The 17854-nt window shown below is 39.9% G+C and overlaps 1 protein-coding gene, 1 long non-coding RNA gene and 7 other non-coding genes across 19 annotated transcripts in view; all 9 read right to left on the bottom strand.

Moving 5' to 3' along the window:
• Positions 1-196: 196 nt before the first annotated feature.
• LOC147138429 (uncharacterized) lies at positions 197-5657 on the bottom strand. Of its 2 annotated transcripts, none has more exons than XR_015089098.1 (12): positions 5582-5657; positions 3756-3793; positions 3530-3570; positions 2777-2818; positions 2573-2595; positions 2370-2392; positions 2167-2190; positions 1989-2032; positions 1564-1617; positions 1347-1398; positions 1135-1163; positions 197-946 (listed from the first exon to the last, which is right to left on the bottom strand). It is a non-coding gene; the product is annotated as an uncharacterized LOC147138429 (long non-coding RNA). The 2 variants fall into 2 exon arrangements; XR_015089097.1 differs by lacking the exon at positions 5582-5657 and adding an exon at positions 4232-4331.
• On the bottom strand, positions 2260-2334 carry LOC147138435 (small nucleolar RNA snR60/Z15/Z230/Z193/J17). The gene has a single exon (XR_015089172.1). It is a non-coding gene; the product is annotated as a small nucleolar RNA snR60/Z15/Z230/Z193/J17 (small nucleolar RNA).
• LOC147138434 (small nucleolar RNA snR60/Z15/Z230/Z193/J17) lies at positions 2455-2533 on the bottom strand. Its single transcript, XR_015089173.1, has one exon. It is a non-coding gene; the product is annotated as a small nucleolar RNA snR60/Z15/Z230/Z193/J17 (small nucleolar RNA).
• LOC147138433 (small nucleolar RNA SNORD79) lies at positions 2658-2738 on the bottom strand. Its single transcript, XR_015089132.1, has one exon. It is a non-coding gene; the product is annotated as a small nucleolar RNA SNORD79 (small nucleolar RNA).
• On the bottom strand, positions 3637-3706 carry LOC147138432 (small nucleolar RNA SNORD75). Its single transcript, XR_015089176.1, has one exon. It is a non-coding gene; the product is annotated as a small nucleolar RNA SNORD75 (small nucleolar RNA).
• On the bottom strand, positions 3890-3970 carry LOC147138431 (small nucleolar RNA SNORD74). The gene has a single exon (XR_015089171.1). It is a non-coding gene; the product is annotated as a small nucleolar RNA SNORD74 (small nucleolar RNA).
• Positions 4673-4754, bottom strand: trnas-aga (transfer RNA serine (anticodon AGA)). Its single transcript has one exon. It is a non-coding gene; the product is annotated as a tRNA-Ser (tRNA).
• A 719-nt stretch (positions 5658-6376) lies between the features above and the next one.
• On the bottom strand, positions 6377-6448 carry trnaa-agc (transfer RNA alanine (anticodon AGC)). The gene has a single exon. It is a non-coding gene; the product is annotated as a tRNA-Ala (tRNA).
• A 184-nt stretch (positions 6449-6632) lies between these two features.
• The window catches only part of osbpl9 (oxysterol binding protein-like 9), a 32248-nt gene continuing 21026 nt past the window's right edge, over positions 6633-17854 (bottom strand). For 8 of the 10 annotated variants that reach the window (XM_086046995.1, XM_086046997.1, XM_086047000.1 and 5 more), the window contains 15 exons: positions 16234-16327; positions 13304-13411; positions 12931-13090; positions 12710-12822; positions 12495-12613; positions 12284-12369; positions 10988-11168; positions 10806-10914; positions 9644-9754; positions 9491-9554; positions 9279-9419; positions 9108-9186; positions 8244-8335; positions 8024-8159; positions 6633-7918 (listed from right to left, as the gene is read on the bottom strand). In XM_086046995.1, coding sequence (XP_085903121.1) covers positions 7844-7918; positions 8024-8159; positions 8244-8335; positions 9108-9186; positions 9279-9419; positions 9491-9554; positions 9644-9754; positions 10806-10914; positions 10988-11168; positions 12284-12369; positions 12495-12613; positions 12710-12822; positions 12931-13090; positions 13304-13411; positions 16234-16327 — 1668 coding nt within the window. In that variant the 3' untranslated portion in view covers positions 6633-7843. The remainder of the gene's footprint in view (positions 7919-8023; positions 8160-8243; positions 8336-9107; positions 9187-9278; positions 9420-9490; positions 9555-9643; positions 9755-10805; positions 10915-10987; positions 11169-12283; positions 12370-12494; positions 12614-12709; positions 12823-12930; positions 13091-13303; positions 13412-16233; positions 16328-17854) is intronic. The other 2 variants (XM_086046996.1, XM_086046998.1) reach the window with 1 other exon arrangement.

Below are 17854 nucleotides of genomic sequence, written 5' to 3'. Positions count from 1 at the left end.
AGTACATCACAACTGACGTCATGTTGCAACACAAGATTGACACTTTCTTACCGGGGGACAATTGCGGACCCCTCCCCTCAATCTGTTTGTGACGTCAAATCCCGCTGACCCGACATATATATTTTTTTTTAACGTCAAGCACACCGTACAAACTCCATTTATATTTTGCGTTCAATATTAATCAGACAAGTCAAAATCCAACGTAAACTTCTTTTAATATGTGGATTTCCTGGAAACCAACATCTGGTGCTTCCACACATGACACATTTGAGAGGTCAACATGCCACAATTCAAGCATTCAAGATTACAACTTCATTTCAAGAATCAAACAAAACGTAAAAAGTTAAACTATCAAACTGGACTACAGGAGCAGCCTTTATGTGCTAGTGAGGGTGAGGACAATCGCCCCCGACACCACCCCCCCCAAAAAAAATTCTAGTCAATTTACTGGCTATTGCAAAGGTGCCCATGAGAAAGGCATTTTGAATGAGTCAACCCTTATCACAGTTGGGGATATTTGGCTTTCACATTAAATTCATGGGAAGTTTAAAAAAAATTTTTTTTTTTTTTTTTTAAATCATGCTACAATGCTGCATCATGAAAGTAGGTCCTTTAACTAGAATGACGCACTGAAGATTTTCTCATCTCAAATGGAGTAATTCATTGAAACAAGTTGTGGGTACACTACATTTAATAAAAAAAAGGTCAGTATTGCTGGACATCTCATGCTGTTTACAAGTTGACTTATTGTTTGCTGAGGCATGGTATCAGACTCTTGAAGATCAGCCCTCGGGTCACCGAAGTTCTGGGGTGCAGGGTTTCACATCAAGTTCACCTGTTAAAGTTAATGCATCGTCCTGAGATTTCACCCAAAATCCCTAACTTTTTGTGAGTAGTTTGTCTCTTGTCCAATCCATTCAATGAGGGCACACTTCCTCTTTAATACCTAGCGTAGTATAGAAAAAACACGAATCATTGCCATGCATGAATATTCACAAAAACAGAGCAATTTGTTGGCCACGAGATCAGAGAAGATGGAACGGTATCTGTTATAATCAGAGCTCATTTGGCAGAATCTCTTCATCATGTGTAGTGGCATGTTTTGATAAATGGGGACCAGGATCAAAAACTTACCAAGCTCTGCCAGTACACTTCCAGTTAAGCTGTAGGCACGGGTGGAGAAAAGAAAGTCTTATTACATGCGAGCAATAGTTTTGCTCAGAGCATAAAAGCAGGGTTACTCAGCAACAGATGTTATCCACATTTTAATTCAGGTCAGACATTTGTTGGGACATCACTGAACCCTTTACACTGTACTTTTATAAACTTACAGGTTACTTTCTCACCTTCAACTTAACTGTTTGGTGACAGCATCTACACGAGGGGTAGGTTCACCTCCTGAGGAAGAAAATGGCATTGAGTCAAAACACACCCAAGTATTCCCAAAGGATATTAACAAGATGACCTTTCAGCTAGAGCTAATGACTCCATGATCTTAAGTGTCAGCAGCATTTTTATCATCACAGGTCAGTTAAGGAGAAATACTAGTCCAAACTAACTCACCTGAAGCTATGTCTTTTGCATTCTGCAGTTAACAAGTTCACTTTTCGCTGCAACCTGCATCAGAAGACTGAATTAGAACATTTTCTTCAACCGAAGATTTATTATTAAAAAAAAACTTTCAATCAGGGTCAGAAATGTGATCATCTCCTCAACTGGATCAGCGACCTGATTCACATTCATCATGCCTGACAGATCAACCCTATTCAAAACCAGCAATGCACTTCGATAACCAAAACCTTGTTTTCACTTCTACATGGATTAAAATGGCAGCAATGTCAGTCACGACCAAGTGAATTCATCTGATGCATGATCATTTCAACATTTTTAAAGTGGGTTAAAAATGTGAAAATTTAAGTGACTTGATTACCCAAGATTTGTGCAATCTGGTTTGAATAGGGCCTTTATGTGCACTTCTCTTAACATACCATATCAGTGATTGTTCCATTCTTGCAGAATAGCTTCATCAAGTCTGGATGAGAGAAAGAGAACAATTTAACACCACACTAACACTCATCAGGTAGGAGCGAAGCAATAATCAGATTATGTGATTAACAAGTCATTATGTCAAATGGAGTAGTTATGTGAATATGCAAGTCAACGTACCACGCCGTCGTTTTTATTTTTTACCTGAAAGAAAAAAAGAAAAAATACATTGAAATCCACTTTTGGTTGTTTGTGCCCGAGAGGCTGTGTGGGCCAACATGTCAGATAGGAGCGAAAGAATATTCATCACAGATTATCTGTTGAACTATGAAGTCATCATAATGTCAAATGTAGAAGTTGGGTAAATATGCAAGTTAACGTACCATGATGCCGATTTTTCTATTACCTAAAAACAACAACAAAAAAAGTTAAAATCCACTTTCGGTAGTTTGTGCCTGAGAGGTTGTGTGTGCCAACATCAGATAGGAGCGAAAGAATTATTCTTCACAGAGTATCAGCTGAACTATGGAATCATCATTTTAGTCAGCCACTTTAAAAACTCATTTAAAGAATGCTAAAATCTTACCTGCATATAAGACAGGAAAATACCTGGAATCAAATGACAAGACTAAGCACTGGGAAGTAGATGGCAGGAAAGTAGCCAAGTAAAGCACTGCATCAGATAAAATTTGATCTTTCACCCTTTGTCAGAGAGATTCCCAATTTTTTTTAGTAAGTCATCATCAACAGCTTACTTTACCAAAATAAAAACATTCTAATCAAGTTTTACCTCTTCCGTCAGTCAAGTAGTTGACTCAAGCATAAAGTGAAACTGCAAAAAAAAAAAAAAAAAGTTTAATACACAATTCTTGTTCATATTCTCTTTAAAGCAATTGCTTGGAAATGCCTCAGATGTCAACTTGGTGGGTTGGTTTTATCGTCATCCAACTAGTCAAGAGTAGCAAATAAATGTCATCATGGCAGCCCGAGACAATCACTTTTCTGCGGTGTTGCTTACGCGCATTGGAATCAGGGGTGGGCAAAGTTAGGGCGGGGGCACACATATGGCTTTGTACTGATTAATCTCACCCACTGGTACTTTACAAGAAGTCAAAATGTCCTCTACATTTATGGGTTTCACCTAAAAAGTAGTTTCAAAAATTTACGCTGCCCTTAAATTGTTGAATTCATTCCAAGTAAATGAATTGTAAAAAATGCTTCCCACCCTCTTTACATGCAATAACTACCCACACTAGGTTAAATACATAAGAAAATATTTTTTTTAAAAATGAATCATGAATATATAGGGCCACCACAATTTGACAGTTTAAAAACACAATGGCAGCCCTTGAGTTAAAATGTTTGCCCACCCCTAAAAGTACAGGGGACCCCCACTATTCGCAGGAAATGGGGACAAGGTCAACTCGCGAATAGTCAAGATCCACAAAAAAATGTGCAAATCCTGTAGTGTGGAGGGGTCCACTGTAATTTGAGTCACAGCCCACCTCAGAGAAGCTTAAAACCAGTAAAATGCAGTACTGACCATCTTTATTGGCTCCAGTCTTTGACGCAGCCTCCAAAAATCTGCAAGTAAACCGAACTTTAGCAAAGCAAATAACACTTGATTGTTTTTCCTCTTCTTTTCCCTTTAGTCTCAGAGCACAAATTATCAGAAATCACTTCTGTCCACTACTCTTATATTTAGAAGTCATCACTGACTAAAAAGAGGTCGAACGCAAGTATACAGGTGGGAGAAAAAAAACACTTACGCTTCAATTCAGTTTTCCGCATCTTGGGAGTCGTCAAACTGGAAAAAAGAACAACCTTGTCAGAGAGGAAAGTGACTTAGCTTTAACAAATAGGCTAACACGAAGCTCAATGTAGCTTAGCACGCGCATGTGTGCCCACGCTTTCAGGATAGTTGGCGTTTCCTCACATCGATTCAGATGTCCCTACCAACACTTTGTCATCATATAGCGATGGGACTAAGTAACACGAAATTGTATTCATGCAGAGTTGATGTAAAAAGTTACAGGAGGTTGCGGTAACATTTGCTTTAAAAGCACGTGGTGCAGGCCTTGGAAAGTATACCACTTCAAGCCAACATTAGATGCCCATTATGGATTCAATAGTTGAAATTAGACCAACAGAAAGACTATTATCGATTAACAATGACAAAAACGCGACTAAACCGAATGCATTAAAGCTATTTAAAAAGTGAACGAAGTCCGACGACATTACTCACCCAGCTAAAGCGGAGGAATGAGACAGTACTGCGGGTGGAGGGCAAATTTATAGTCAAGACACATTTTCCCATCAGCCCGTGCGGCAGAACGCGGGCTGATGGGAAAATGCCCGCCATGAGGTTTGGCATCTTGACTACTTTAGCAACATGAATTTCACCAAAAGATCCAAGCAATACATTTATCTATTTTAATGCCGCACGGACTGATGGGAAAATGGCAGGGGTGAGAAACATTGGATGCCAACCAAGAAATTTTGTAGCGAGATTTGGCAATTTCTCAGACTACTATCGACTTTTAGTTTATCTATTATTTTTAAAACACACACAAAACCAACAAATATGTGGTGGATTATGTATGGCGCCAAAACGTCCGTCATCCCTTTCAAAGACGAATACAGTATTTATCTTGTTTATGACGTCATGGTTGAAAATTTAAAAGCACGTTGTCGGCAGGATTCGAACCTGCGCGGGGAGACCCCAATGGATTTCTAGTCCATCGCCTTAACCACTCGGCCACGACAACTGTTAGGGATGGCCAAATGATACTGAAACTCACAAAACAGATCGGTACGAAGGTGACCATTGCATGATCATCAAGTAACTGTTTTAAAATGTTCTGCTTTCAACAAAACGAACTGCGCGTTTGAGATCTGAATGTGTATCTAATCTAGAGCAATACAGGGCTACCAGCCTACCACCACAACCTTTGTGGAAAATCCTTCACTCTTTGCTTTGTCTTTAATAGACTGCTCACAAGTTTTTTTTTTTTCAATCGCATGTTGAGATGATGGATGTTTCATGAATTAAAGGTTACCAACTTCAAAGTGGCCTTTGGATCCTTTGATTTCTTTTCTGGCTTTAAAGGTCTTAGCAATTCAAATGCAGGGCTGTATCACAGGCGTGCAGAGCTGGGCATTTTCCTAAAGTTTGCTGGTCCGTCATCTGTCAGCAGCCTGGCCACCCATGAGTCATCCGTCAGGAAGTCATTTATTCAAGCCGAACCAAACTAGTTGTCAGTTGGTCAGTCTGTCATGTTATAACATTTCTTAACCACACTTCCGTCAGTAAATGTCACCAGTTCGTCAATTCATTGAAAAAAATAAAATAAATAAAAATAAAGGTCCAAGGTCCAGATGAAAACTAAATTTATCAATTATCTGAACCGATATTTTTGCAATGGTAAATGGAGTGCACATCACACGGTGTCGGTTCATGCTCTAACAGCTTTATACACACCTACACTCACATACATTTCACATAACCTACACTTATTTGCCAGTCTATTGAACTGTGAGTGGTAGCCTGTTGCCGCTTTAACTCGTAAAAGTTTTACTTTAAAGTTTTGCTTACCTTAATCAGAATTCCGTGTCACATTGTTGCCAAAGGTACAAGGATGAAAACGATTTCTAGTCCTTGTGCAAACCGAAATAAGGTTGCCATGACAATATTTTTTTTTCTTTCTTTGAAGTCGTCATCGTCTTCTTCAGCATCATCTTCTTTTAGCGGGTGGCAAACGACTTTTGGTGCATTACTGCCACCTTGTGAAATGGAGTGTGGGCCTGCAAGATACAATTTCACAACGTCCTAACTTTACTCTTTCCAAAAATAAAAATAGAAATGTTAAACTTAACTCACAATAATCTATGTATAAAACTATCTCTGCATTAAAGATACTTTATTACCCCTTATCCCGGCCTAACTTATGATTCTGTTTGGTGCGTACTGCCACCTACTGTACATATACAGTCAATGCAATGTACTCAAGTAAGTAACAAACACATCAGGTGCGTAGCGTTTTTTGTCACTCGTCAGTAAAACTGGCGTTCGCCAGTCACTGACTTGCGTCAGTTGATACTTTACCTAGTTTGTGACAATTACACTGACGAAAACCCACTTCCAACCATGCTTAGTCCATTTTTTTTTAAGTTTTCTGTCTGCAAATCCGTCAATGACTGACTGACAGCGTCTGATGGAATTCCCACTTCTACTTGTTACAGAGCTCACTAATATTATTGATCAATTGACTGTCCTTTAAATGTTGGTTCGCCCGTACATTTGTAATCCGCAATAGAAAGCGAGACCACCGTTGATTTCCACTTTAAGACAAACATGACGCATATCTCAAGAAATGCACAGCATCAAAGCTGGAGATGCCGGGGATTGAACCCGGGGCCTCATACATGCTAAGCATGCGCTCTACCACTGAGCTACATCCCCTGTTCAACCCATATGACAGGAGGACAATGACACCCTTAAAAAAATAATTTTAAAACGTTACAAAACTCAACATCCCTGCCTTGTGTGAGTAGTGTGTATGAACGTCATATTCCACCTTTGAGGCTGTAATTGTGAAGTAAATCCTAATAATAAAATAAAAGAACCAGTCTTAGACAAGACTACATTTTATGTTCTTTAGCATTTTCAGGTGGAATTTTATTATTGTATCTCATCCATTGCAGTTTGATCCAGCGTCTATGTCACTGTAACTAAAGGAATGAAGAACATTTTGGGAAAAGAACATTTGAGGTGAAGAGTAAAATATCCCTCAGCGTTGTTAACTTGGGCGGAAAAAAACCCTAAATGAACTGTAGCAGCACTACAATAAAAAAAAAAAAACAGCAGTGATGTTGCCATCTGTTTTCTATGAGTTGTTTACAACCTCCTCCTCCTCCCCTTGAGCAAGGTGATGCTTACAGAACAGAACATCATCATCATGGACAAAGCGGTCCAGAAGAACATAAAGCCACATAATCATTTGTTCATAAATGCCTTCAGGTTACACAGAAACATATTCATAGGATTGTTCTATGTCCTTTGAACTCCGCCAAGCATTGCTGATAACCTTTAGATTGCATAAATATATTTCTATCTGTGTGTTCAGATGCTATGGCTTCTGTGGACCATAACTGTGTCCTGCAATGAAGGACCAAACTAACTTGAAATGAAATGAGAGCAGAACATCAACCATGACCATTTGGATGCTTCCTTAAAAGTTTCATTATGATCAAATATTTTACACTATTGCCAGAAAGAAAAATAAAAAAGAATATATGCATCATATGTATATCTATATTTATATATAAACAACAGTTATAACTAGTTGCAGGCAAGCAGAGAACGTCTTCACCGCCTAGTTAAGGTTCAACCATTCCACCACCATCACCATCACCATCATCATCATCATCATCATCATTATCATTATCCTCATCATAAGGCTGCCAGACTCTTGGAGGGGGCTTTCTTTCTTCGGTCGCCAGATTCCCTGAGATGTCAAGCTCTGTTTTTACATGTGAAAAGGTTATGATTCGATTTCAACACCCTTGATGAAGGGAGTGGCCTGGCTGAGAACTGGGGCCGCACTGTTAAGGAGTCAAGCGTTACAAATCGTCTCAGTACATCTTAGGCGCTTTCCGTTTAATTTCATTCCTTCCCATCGTTTTACAGTCGGGTGCAAAGCTGCGTACACAATGCCGTCGGCGGTCAAGTCAGTCCAAGGCTCGGAGAACAAATGGTCTTTGCTAAAGAGTTCTTATAAAGACTCTGCAGTGTGCGTTCAATCTTAATGCATGTAGTGTTGGGGGAACCGGGAGGGGTGTACGCGCGTCGCTCCTCTCAGGGTCGAGGAGAGGCTAGTCTCTTTAATAGTGGCTCGTCGTACACCCAGCACTCCCCGTCCTCGTGGAATAGCTGCAAACACACAGGGAAGCGATACATTGTTGCGAATGAAGCCGTTGGCAAATTTCTCCATCGCTGAATGAAGCCGTGCTAGGTTAAAATGGCCGCCAGGCTCACCCTGGTCTCCCACTGTTGCTCGTTCTCCTTCCTCTCCCTGGCTTCCACTCTCTGCTTCTCCTCCAGTCGATGTTTGGCTTCCGTTGCGGCGTCGATGTCTTTGAGCTTCAAATTGAGGGTCACGTCTCTCCAAAGTCTGTCGGGGAGGAGGGGAAGGAAAATCATCTTTCATTTTTTGCACTGCAATGTACAAGGCTGCCAAAAGGGTGAAACGTCTCACCTTCGAGACTCGTACGTTAGCTGGTCTTCCAACTTCCTCACTTTCTTCTTAATGATGCCCATCCTCTTGGTGTCAATGAACGATGTGTTCTCCTGCAACACATTTAATATTCAGGGATTCTATTTTTGCTTGTCATTCAAATAGGAAATATACAGTCACAATCAAATTGGGCATCGTCTCAAATTGTGTGCGAGCACTGATACAATGAATTCCCGTTAAACACGTGGGATACGTTCCGGAACCACCCGCAAGTAGCTGAAAATCTGCTTGAGAGAGCACCCAGATCAAAAAATGTTTAAATAACTGAGCCCCTCCCATACAATTTAAACACATTGAAACACTGATACAGTGGATAATGGTTTCGTGTTGATCAAGTCAGAAATCACAGCTACAAAATTGATTTGAAAATATAACAAAAATGTAGAACCAGAAAACAACAGGCCACCGTCAGATGACCTCCCTGTATGTATTTTTTGTGAGGCTGAGTTTCATAGGAAGTTTTCAAAGTTAAAAATTGCAATGCTGCGATATAACTTCGGTAAATGTAACTAATGTCAAAAGTGTTACTAACTAAAAGATTATGGTGCAGTTCAGTTCACTTTTATGACCATTACTATAACGATAACATTTTCAACCTTTAATTCAGTATTTTCTTGTTTTTGCATGTTTTTTTTAAAATGAAATTTAATAATAAAGTCTTAATTTCTAATGTAAAGATATATCCTCTTGCAACGGATATTTTGTAGCTTCAAGTCCACTGAATGATTCACAAACATTAGCATAAGTGTGAAAACCTGTCTCAGCAGTAGCAAAAGAATTTTCTTTTGATACAAGTGTCTTGTGAAAGCCTGAGTGAGAACTCACTCCTGTGGCCAGCTTGGCAAACATCACTCCGTTCCATTCGCCTTCAATAGAGCAGAAAGACTTCTTGTCATTCGGTGCACTGCAAAAGATGATCAACAAGTAAGACATGATATCAAAAAATGCCAAGGGGCTTTGAAAGTCTGGAAATGAAGCAGCATTTTTTCTTCTTACAAAATCTCTGCCGTGATTCTGTGCTTCTTGCCTCCGTAGAAGGGTTTGGTGTGGAACACGATGTTAGCGCTGTAGCCCGATTTGGAGCAGGAGATGTTGCACTCCCCGCCCAGCTCCACCCAGGGCACGGTCAAAATGGACCTGCACAAACGGCTCAGGTCAGTCAAACGCGCGTGGACAAAACGGCCGCAGGGAGACGGCGAAGCGCGCACCTGCCATATCCGTTGGGGAAGTTGAGGATATAATGTTCATCGTGCTCTAAACATGACACGCAGCCTGTATGGAGAATGTCATCAATTCAGTTCACAATGTGACAACGTGAACGTTGTGTGTGTAGGATGAAGTGTATGAAAAGTCTAGCGTACCTTGTCCAATATTATAAACGCCTATAGACATGCCGAGGAACTTAGACTTTGTCCAGATGTGAGCATTGAACTGGATCTTCTTACTTAAACATTCTGCGTAGAATGCAGAAACTGCAAAAAGAGGAGACAAAGAAATTTAACAACATTTTGGATGGGGGAAAAAAAAAAAAAAAAAAAAAGTTGTGTAAGGTTCAGAAGTGAACTAGTGGAACACCTAAAGTGTAATTGCAATTGATAAAAAATACTTCAGTTAGCTCAGCAAGGTTTAATGCCACACTTTTTCTTTGGTTTCGCAACGGATTCAAGAGGAGGAATATACAGATTATTAATGTTATATAAATCAGCAAACTCATGGTCAAAGCAGTAAGACAAATGGGTCAACATATGAATTATTTATTATTCGAAGTTAAGTTAGCATGCTCAGCTTTTAATTTCTTAATCCTAATAATATCAAACAATCATATGTGCTCCTAAATACCATAGGTATTAAAAATATTGACGCTTTGAGAAAGGTCTTGTTATAATAAATTCATACTTCTTTGAGGAAAAAAATGTAATGTTGAGAATAATTTGTTTTCAAAAAAAGTTGCAGTATTTATAAGAACAAAAACATTTTGTCACCAAGTCGTAATCTTAGGAGAAAAATTTTTTTTGGGGGGTTCTTATTATTTCTATTTATCTATTTTTAACAAATTATTAACCAATCTAAGTTGACGATGCAACGTTAATGGTTGAACAAACATGCCGTTTTTGGTCTCTTGAAACGTGCTGATTTGGGAAATATGAGGATTTCGTGGAACGCCAGTGATTAAAATTATACAACACATTTATTATCAATTATTTTGTGGACTCCCAAACTAAAGCTAGCCGGCCCCCAGTTGGTGAATCACTGGCTTAGTGCTTAGCAAAAATTGGTAACTTCTTTTTACTCTAAAGAAAAAGTACAAAGTTAGATGAGATGCTCAATCTACAGCGCTCACGCTTTTGCCTTTCAAGTGTGTTACTGTTATGTCATTTTATGAATGAATTGATTCAGTTACTTTTAAACTTGCATGACGGTTACGTATGATCAAATGCTGCTTAAAACCTTCCCATTCTATCATTTCCCCCTCAAATTTAGATGATGTTCCACTGTATTTGCCTATTGAAGATTATCACTCACTGGGTGGATGATGAGAGACCTGCTCTGCCACAAAAGACACATTGTTGGGTGAAGACCATGGAACCGGACCATCCGATAGCGTGTCCTGCACAGAAGCAGGAGAAGATGACTGAAAACAGACGATAGCACATGTTACAGAGCGCATAGGAGCTTCGGACAGAGAGGTAGGGGGCTGAGCTCACCATGTGGGGGGAGGGCTCCTCAGTCTTGCAAGGCAGATCCCAGTGACAGAAGAAGACCTCTCCCAAGATGGGGTTGTAAGGCTTCTTGGCCACCGAGCCTTTCCTGCCCGCGTGGAAGGCGGACAGGTACCATTTGACCACTTGAACCATGCGCTCGCGGGCATCCGGCTGCTCTGCGATACTGCAGGAAATCAAAGGATTGCGTTACATTGCATGCCAAGAAAAATCACTGACAACAAGAGTTAACAGTTGAGTTAAATTCAGCTCAGTTGGCACAAATGATGTCGTTGTGAGTCCACTCCTGCTATTGCACAGAAGTGTTAGGTGGGTTTGAAATGACACGTGTCTTGCTCCACCTTTTTAGCACTGCACTAATGCAGCTGGCACCCCAATGGCCATAAAAAGTTGAATGCTGTATATCGCTGGCTTTGGGCCAAAACCTCTTCAGTCACAGTTTGGCGAATTTCATATTTTTTTCCAAAATCTATACTACTGGTCATTCTATACACACAGGTGTTATTTTTACACATTATTGACAAATTTAAAGTGTTGAAAATGGCTCTCTTTCACGATGTAATGCTAATGGTTGAACAAACTAGCCATTTTGGGGGTCTCCTGAAAAGTGACTATTTTGGAGGTACAAGGTTTTGGTCCGATGCCAGCGATATGTAAATGAACAGAATGCAATGATTAAAAAACAAACTCACTCCTAAACCAATATTGCATTCAGAATGGAACATTATTTTAACCTTACAAAAAAAAAGTTGGGACAGGGCCACGATTGCCACTGTGTAGCATTGCCTGATAATGTTCAACATTTTTTTTTCAATTGTCATCCATTCTACAATTGTTGGGTTTTGTTTCTCTAAAAATGTATATCTTGGTTGAAATTTTACTGAGTGCTAATGTTTGTGGAATTGGTGTTTTACAGGGTGTCCCAAAAAAGTGACATCAACTGGAATCAAAATATCTGGGTTATGTCCTCGACAAACAAAATTAAATAGGCTTTGTGTTGAATAGGATTTATTTATGAAAATTCCAACAATATTTCCAAAAGGATTTTAGCAAGAAAGGAAAAAAGGTGTATCAAATTTGATACAATTCTGGATCCTTGGGGTATTTTAATAAAACATGTCACAGAAATGTTACTATGATGCATATGTCTATTTTACATATCTCTTTTAAAATTTCAGAAATTATGTCAAATGTTTTAGGGCACCCTCTAAGCACTGAACTGATTAGAGGAATCAGTATTTGTGGAGCACAACAGCTTTGGGAGAGTTAAAGGGCAGTTACCTTACAAATAAGTCTGGATGTGCAAAGAAGTCGGCATACATTTCTAACAAAGATCTCCTTTCTAGGATGAAGGTAGGCAGGACCACCTGGGGATTAGGATGGAAACAAACTGCGGCTCAGAACCAAACCCAAACAGCCCACTGATGTTAGTGGTGAGTTAAAAAGCTCACAGCACGGATTGATTGCCAAGGAGAGAAACCGGCGCTGTTACCTTGGTGAGATCCATGCCCAGACGGACTTGCGAGAGCAGGTGCATGATGACGCTTTTATGCTCCTCCACAGACTCGCCCTCGCCATCGTCGTCGCGGTCGTCGTGGCTGTCAAACATATCTGAGCGCAACAGTCTCTCTGTAAAGTAACTGTCTAAATCTAATAAAATCAAAACTGAATGCTTGCTTTGTTGACAATTGTTTTTTTATTTTTTACCTGGTTCTGTGGTGCCATTTGACATGGTCGAGTTGAGGGATTCTGTTGTGTCTGGTCTCTTCAACGCCGTTTCTTCATTATTGAGGGGCGACGCAGCTGGGGGTCCTGAGGGACTGAGAGCATCGGGACGGTAACGTTGGGAGAAATGAGGCAGAGGATAAGTAGACCGTTCACTCAAGTGTGGGACGTTGGCGTGACCTGAATCAGTTGCAATGACTCACTTTATGCAGTGTTTGGGGGAAGTGGTGCTCTGGTAGAACTCGTCGGCGTCGTAGAACTCATCCTCGCTGGAGGAGTACGAGAAGTCCGGCACAGAGTGCGATGGGAGGGGGATGAGAGACGGGGATGTGACGCCGCTGTTGGGGCCTGACGGGCCGCTCCCTGACACAAGGGCGAGGTAAGTGTTAGCGTGCATGTAACACACAACAATGCAATTTCATCACACATTGATTAACTGCCGAGCCCTAAAAGCTGCCCCCGCCCTATACCCCATCCCACCCAATAACTCTAATAAAATGAGCACAGAAGGTTTGGCACATTACATAAGATAATTTCCCTCAGGCAAAAAAAAAAAAAAAAGCAGTAATGTTTTACCTGTGCTATTGGGAGTTGGGGTCTGCAAACTGCCCATCACTGTGACAACAGGACCAACAGGTAAGGTTGAAGGTCGCTGGTCAGATTTACACACCTGAGAAGTATCTTCTGTGCCAAAACAAAAATGGAGAGGAAGAGGAAAGAACACATTGGTGCTTCCAAGAGGCTCTGATATGTCGAATGAATGGGTCATATACAAAGGCATTGCAGTCTATTAGGTAACTGAACTTAGAATGGCCTACTTTGAGGTTGACAGAATCACAGCATTTTTAAGTCTGGTCACACTCATCTGATCAAAATAGATCATATTTAGATCTCAGCGGTGGAGTCCAGCCAAATGCAAAAAAATAACTTATCAGCTAACAATACTGTGTACCATTTACACTATTGTATATGTCATATTGTACAGTCTGTTTTGTTCTAGCTCAAACTCAAAATAATGCATAACACAATGTTTAGCTAAAAGAAGGAGTCTGCTACAAACATTCATTTTAAAGGCAATAACGCTGAGAATGTTCATCCATCAATTCTCTGAACTGCTTATCAATACAGGAAAATGTCAACACCTGTTGAGACGCTGCTTCCCATATTGGCCTTGCTTCAGGTGTCATACCACCATTCTCATCACTCAATAGTGAATGACCATGCAATATAATATTTTATATTCCACTTAGGCAAGACTCGGCTGTTTCCAACCATAACATCGACATCATCAGTGTTGTGGAAAAAAGACAGCTGGTCGAACACAGGGGGGCGTCGTTGTCTCATTGCAGAATATACAAACTCCTTTAGCGTTGGAGTTTGTTTGCACACAGATTTCAGAGAACCGTACTACTTTTTTTTGGTAAGAGCTCATTTAACATGTTTGTGTGATTTATATATTATTTTAAGGAAGCGGGTATTAAAGTTTCGCCGGATGACGCCAGACAAACTGCGTAAATGTAGCGGTACTTTCACTTCACAACGCCCCAGAAATGACGAAGGGAATAACAAAGTGCAATAAAAAGCGGTTGAGCGCACATTGTGTGACATGTTATGGGTGAATTGAGGGCAGCAACGTCACGGACGTGAACAAACCTGACGAACTGACACCAACCGGCCCGTCGTAGCGCCATACAATTTTTAACACGTTATAATTAAGACCTATGCTTCGGTTGTTTTACTTTAATAACAACTAACAAACGCAACTTCCAGACACCTGTTTTCTATCGCGCGACGCGTCGCCGACGAGCTACAAACTATTCCTGAAGACTGAGCGAGAAGCGAGTTACCGGAGCCAAGAACCGAACCTCAGACCTGCAAGACACACAAGCTTGAAGCTAACCACTAGCCTACCACGCAGCCGAACAATTGCAACGTATACTCAAATTATTACTCATAACCAGTGATGGAAAGTAACCAGGTACCAGAGTTGACCATAATTGGAAAAAAAAAAACAGTACTCAATTAAGAGTACTACTTAGATATTATCAAAAAATATCACCTTAAATAATTCAATAAATAAAATAAATATAAAATAAAGAGGCAAAAAACAGCCTCTAGTATCTAGTTTACACAAAGCTAACTAAATATGTTATTTGGTGTCTCTGTTGCATAAAATAATCAGACAATGACTCCTTCCGAAGTATCCCATCTTTTTTTCTCCACCGGCTGTCCTTCAAAATGCAATAAAAAAATTCTCGAATCACACGGTGGGGAGACATTGATGCATTGCCTACGACATATCAAAGCCTCAGTTTGGTTGTTGTAATGCAGAATTCCACTCTATGGGGCGACAGTAGCTACGCAGTATGCACTGCAGCTTTAAAGCAAATCTGAAATGTCATAATTAACTTTAGCAAAATAGGCGCACCATCAATCCGAGATTACTTTGAAAGACAGAAACAAGGTAGCTCAGATGACATAGATGTTGATTTTCGGAGAGTAGGGTAAGTTACTACATTGAAAGTGAGTCCGTGGGTGTTATGCCTCTTCTGACAGTCGCACGTCGACAGTGGGATGTTATTTCATTTTTAATAAATCCTCGCGTCCACTGCGGGCTATCGCAGCAGAGGCACTTGACCAGGTGCGAGAGAAAGTAACCACCCTCCCCCCATTCTCAGTTCAAGCACTATGTGAGCTAATATAAGAGGGAAACCACTTCGTGTGCAGTTTTTTTTCTTTTTCATTACGCCAATGTATCAAAACGCCTATTGTACACTGATATTAAACAATTCTTAGTTTTGTGCAAGTATATTTCAGAGTCTGTACTTGTTTACTTTACCTTAAGTAAAGGAGTTAAACCTGTAATTCTACTTTTACAACAGTATTTTTTCACAAAGGTATCTGGGCAGGTTGTGAGCATCTTTGCCACCTCTGAGTCATATTGGTGGAGTCATATCATATAATTCATCCCCACCAGTGCTACTGTGCATGAAAAATGTATCATTATTACTATAAGCCTCATTTTAAGTGAATGCAATAAATACTGTACTAGGTTTTCTCAAATAGGCAACTTCTCATTTTACACAGGGTAAACCTATTGGTTGTGAATGCTTGTTCAAAAGCAGGTCATGGACAATAAAAGCAATGGCAGGAGACCAAAGCACAGCACATCTCACCATACTCTTGATGTCACACTCATATTTCTATTGTACTGTATTTTGGCACAGAAAAAGCATTTCTAAGCATTGTGATGTCTCCCTGAATAACATTAAAAGCTCTTCTGCTGATTAATGTTTTACTTCTGCAAAATGATTGGAGAGAATGATTATGATTTTTTTTTTTTTTTTAAAGAAACGTTTAGTATATTTCTTTTGTCTGGCATAAATAGAAGTTTTTCATCTTTAATCTTTCAAAGACAAATCAGAGAGTCAGCATGAAACCTCGAAGCTCATGAATCAGCATGTGCATAGGAAGAAGTTGAGTATGCAAACACGTCCGGCAGCTACCTGAGGGGAGAGTGGTCTGTGTTGGCATCGTGGTGTTGGCTACAGGAGTGTCCAGAGGCGGCTGGTAGATCCCATCCACAGGGTTGATGGTGCTCTAAGGGAAAATAGGCTGGCCATCAAGGTCTAGTATGGACATATGCCTGACATCAGCAACATTCACTAAAATGGTATCGCTGTTACTCAAAACGTTCATGAACATACAGCTCGCTTTATATAGATAATCGATACACCACACATCCTGGTGTACTCGTGACTGGTCTATAGCCACACATGCCTACATGCAAATATCACTGAAATAAATCTTTCACCATTGACTGGGTACCACCTTTGTTCTATTGACTAGAAGTCTGCCTCATGGTAGATCCCAGTTGCAACAAAAAAAAAGTGGGAAATAAAATATGAACCCCCATCGCAAGGGCGGATCAATTTCCTTTCGCTCCACTTCCCGGAATGACAGACATGAACAGATTTCATGAATCAATGTGCAAACAGCAGCAGCAGTAGCTTTAGAACAATAATTGATAGTACCTTTTGAACTCTGAACAACCTCCCGTATTAAAACAGTTAATTGACTAATGCCTAACATCGGTTACATGTTGACATGCCTGCGGTGAGAACCAGCTGGGACATTGTCTCGTGCTGTACCGCCATCAGCAGGGATGCCGCACGGAAGAAGCACTGAAAACGTGTACATATACACTGAGTGCAGCACAAAAAGATTAAAAAAAAAAAAAAAAAAAACTAAAAACTTTACAAGAATACGAGCAATGACATAATTCACAAAAAAAAAATCAGAGTGAATGCTTCGAGCCAAACATTCAACTACTGTGTATTGAAAATATTTGTGAGAAGGCTGTGAGTACCATTCACACTAATGTTACTGTGTGTCAAACTATGTGACCTATGACGGCTGAGAACCGAGCATTCACCATAATGTTACTGTATGGCCACAAAATATATCGCAAGACTGTTGATAATAAAGTATTTATTTGAAACTATGTCAAAAATCTTCAGCGGTCAAGGTAAGTTTCCAAAGTATTGTAGGAATGCTCTGTGTGAAGCATGCACACTGTTACCATGTCAAAATATTTATTATAGAAAAGCTCAAAGAATCACGCATTAACAATGCTAGTGGGTCAAAAATATTTACTGCGTGAATGAGTCATTGATATTTTTTTTTCAACGCTGGACAGTGGCCCCCAACCTTTCTTGGGCCACAGACTGTTTTCAAGTAAATGCATGCATACATCGACAGACCGGAAGAGAAACAAATGAAAATGAATGATTAATGATATAAATAAAACTCATTATTATGCTGAGTGTAGTAGTAATTATCGGGAGCCCTGCACATGTTTTTCTCTTCAATGATCCATCTGGCCTCTTTCTAAACCTATAATAGTGGTAGTTGAGTAACATTTGAAATCCAATTTTTAGGTTATGGCTGATTATTGTCATTGTTTTATGTGATGTGTTCGGTTGTATCATTGTGTGGCTCATTTGGGTGAGGATAAGATTTAGTAGATTTTTTTCCCAATAATTTTTGAATACTTTAAAATATATTCTTTTATTTTCCGTTTTGGTTCCTTTTTTTTGGGCAACCCCCCGTATTCACAGGCCGGAC

Source organism: Filicampus tigris, chromosome 12 (assembly GCF_054856515.1).
Source record: "Filicampus tigris isolate MCC_2025a chromosome 12, RoL_Ftig_1.0, whole genome shotgun sequence".
Lineage (NCBI taxonomy): Eukaryota > Metazoa > Chordata > Actinopteri > Syngnathiformes > Syngnathidae > Filicampus > Filicampus tigris.
This window is presented reverse-complemented; position numbering and strand designations above follow the sequence as displayed.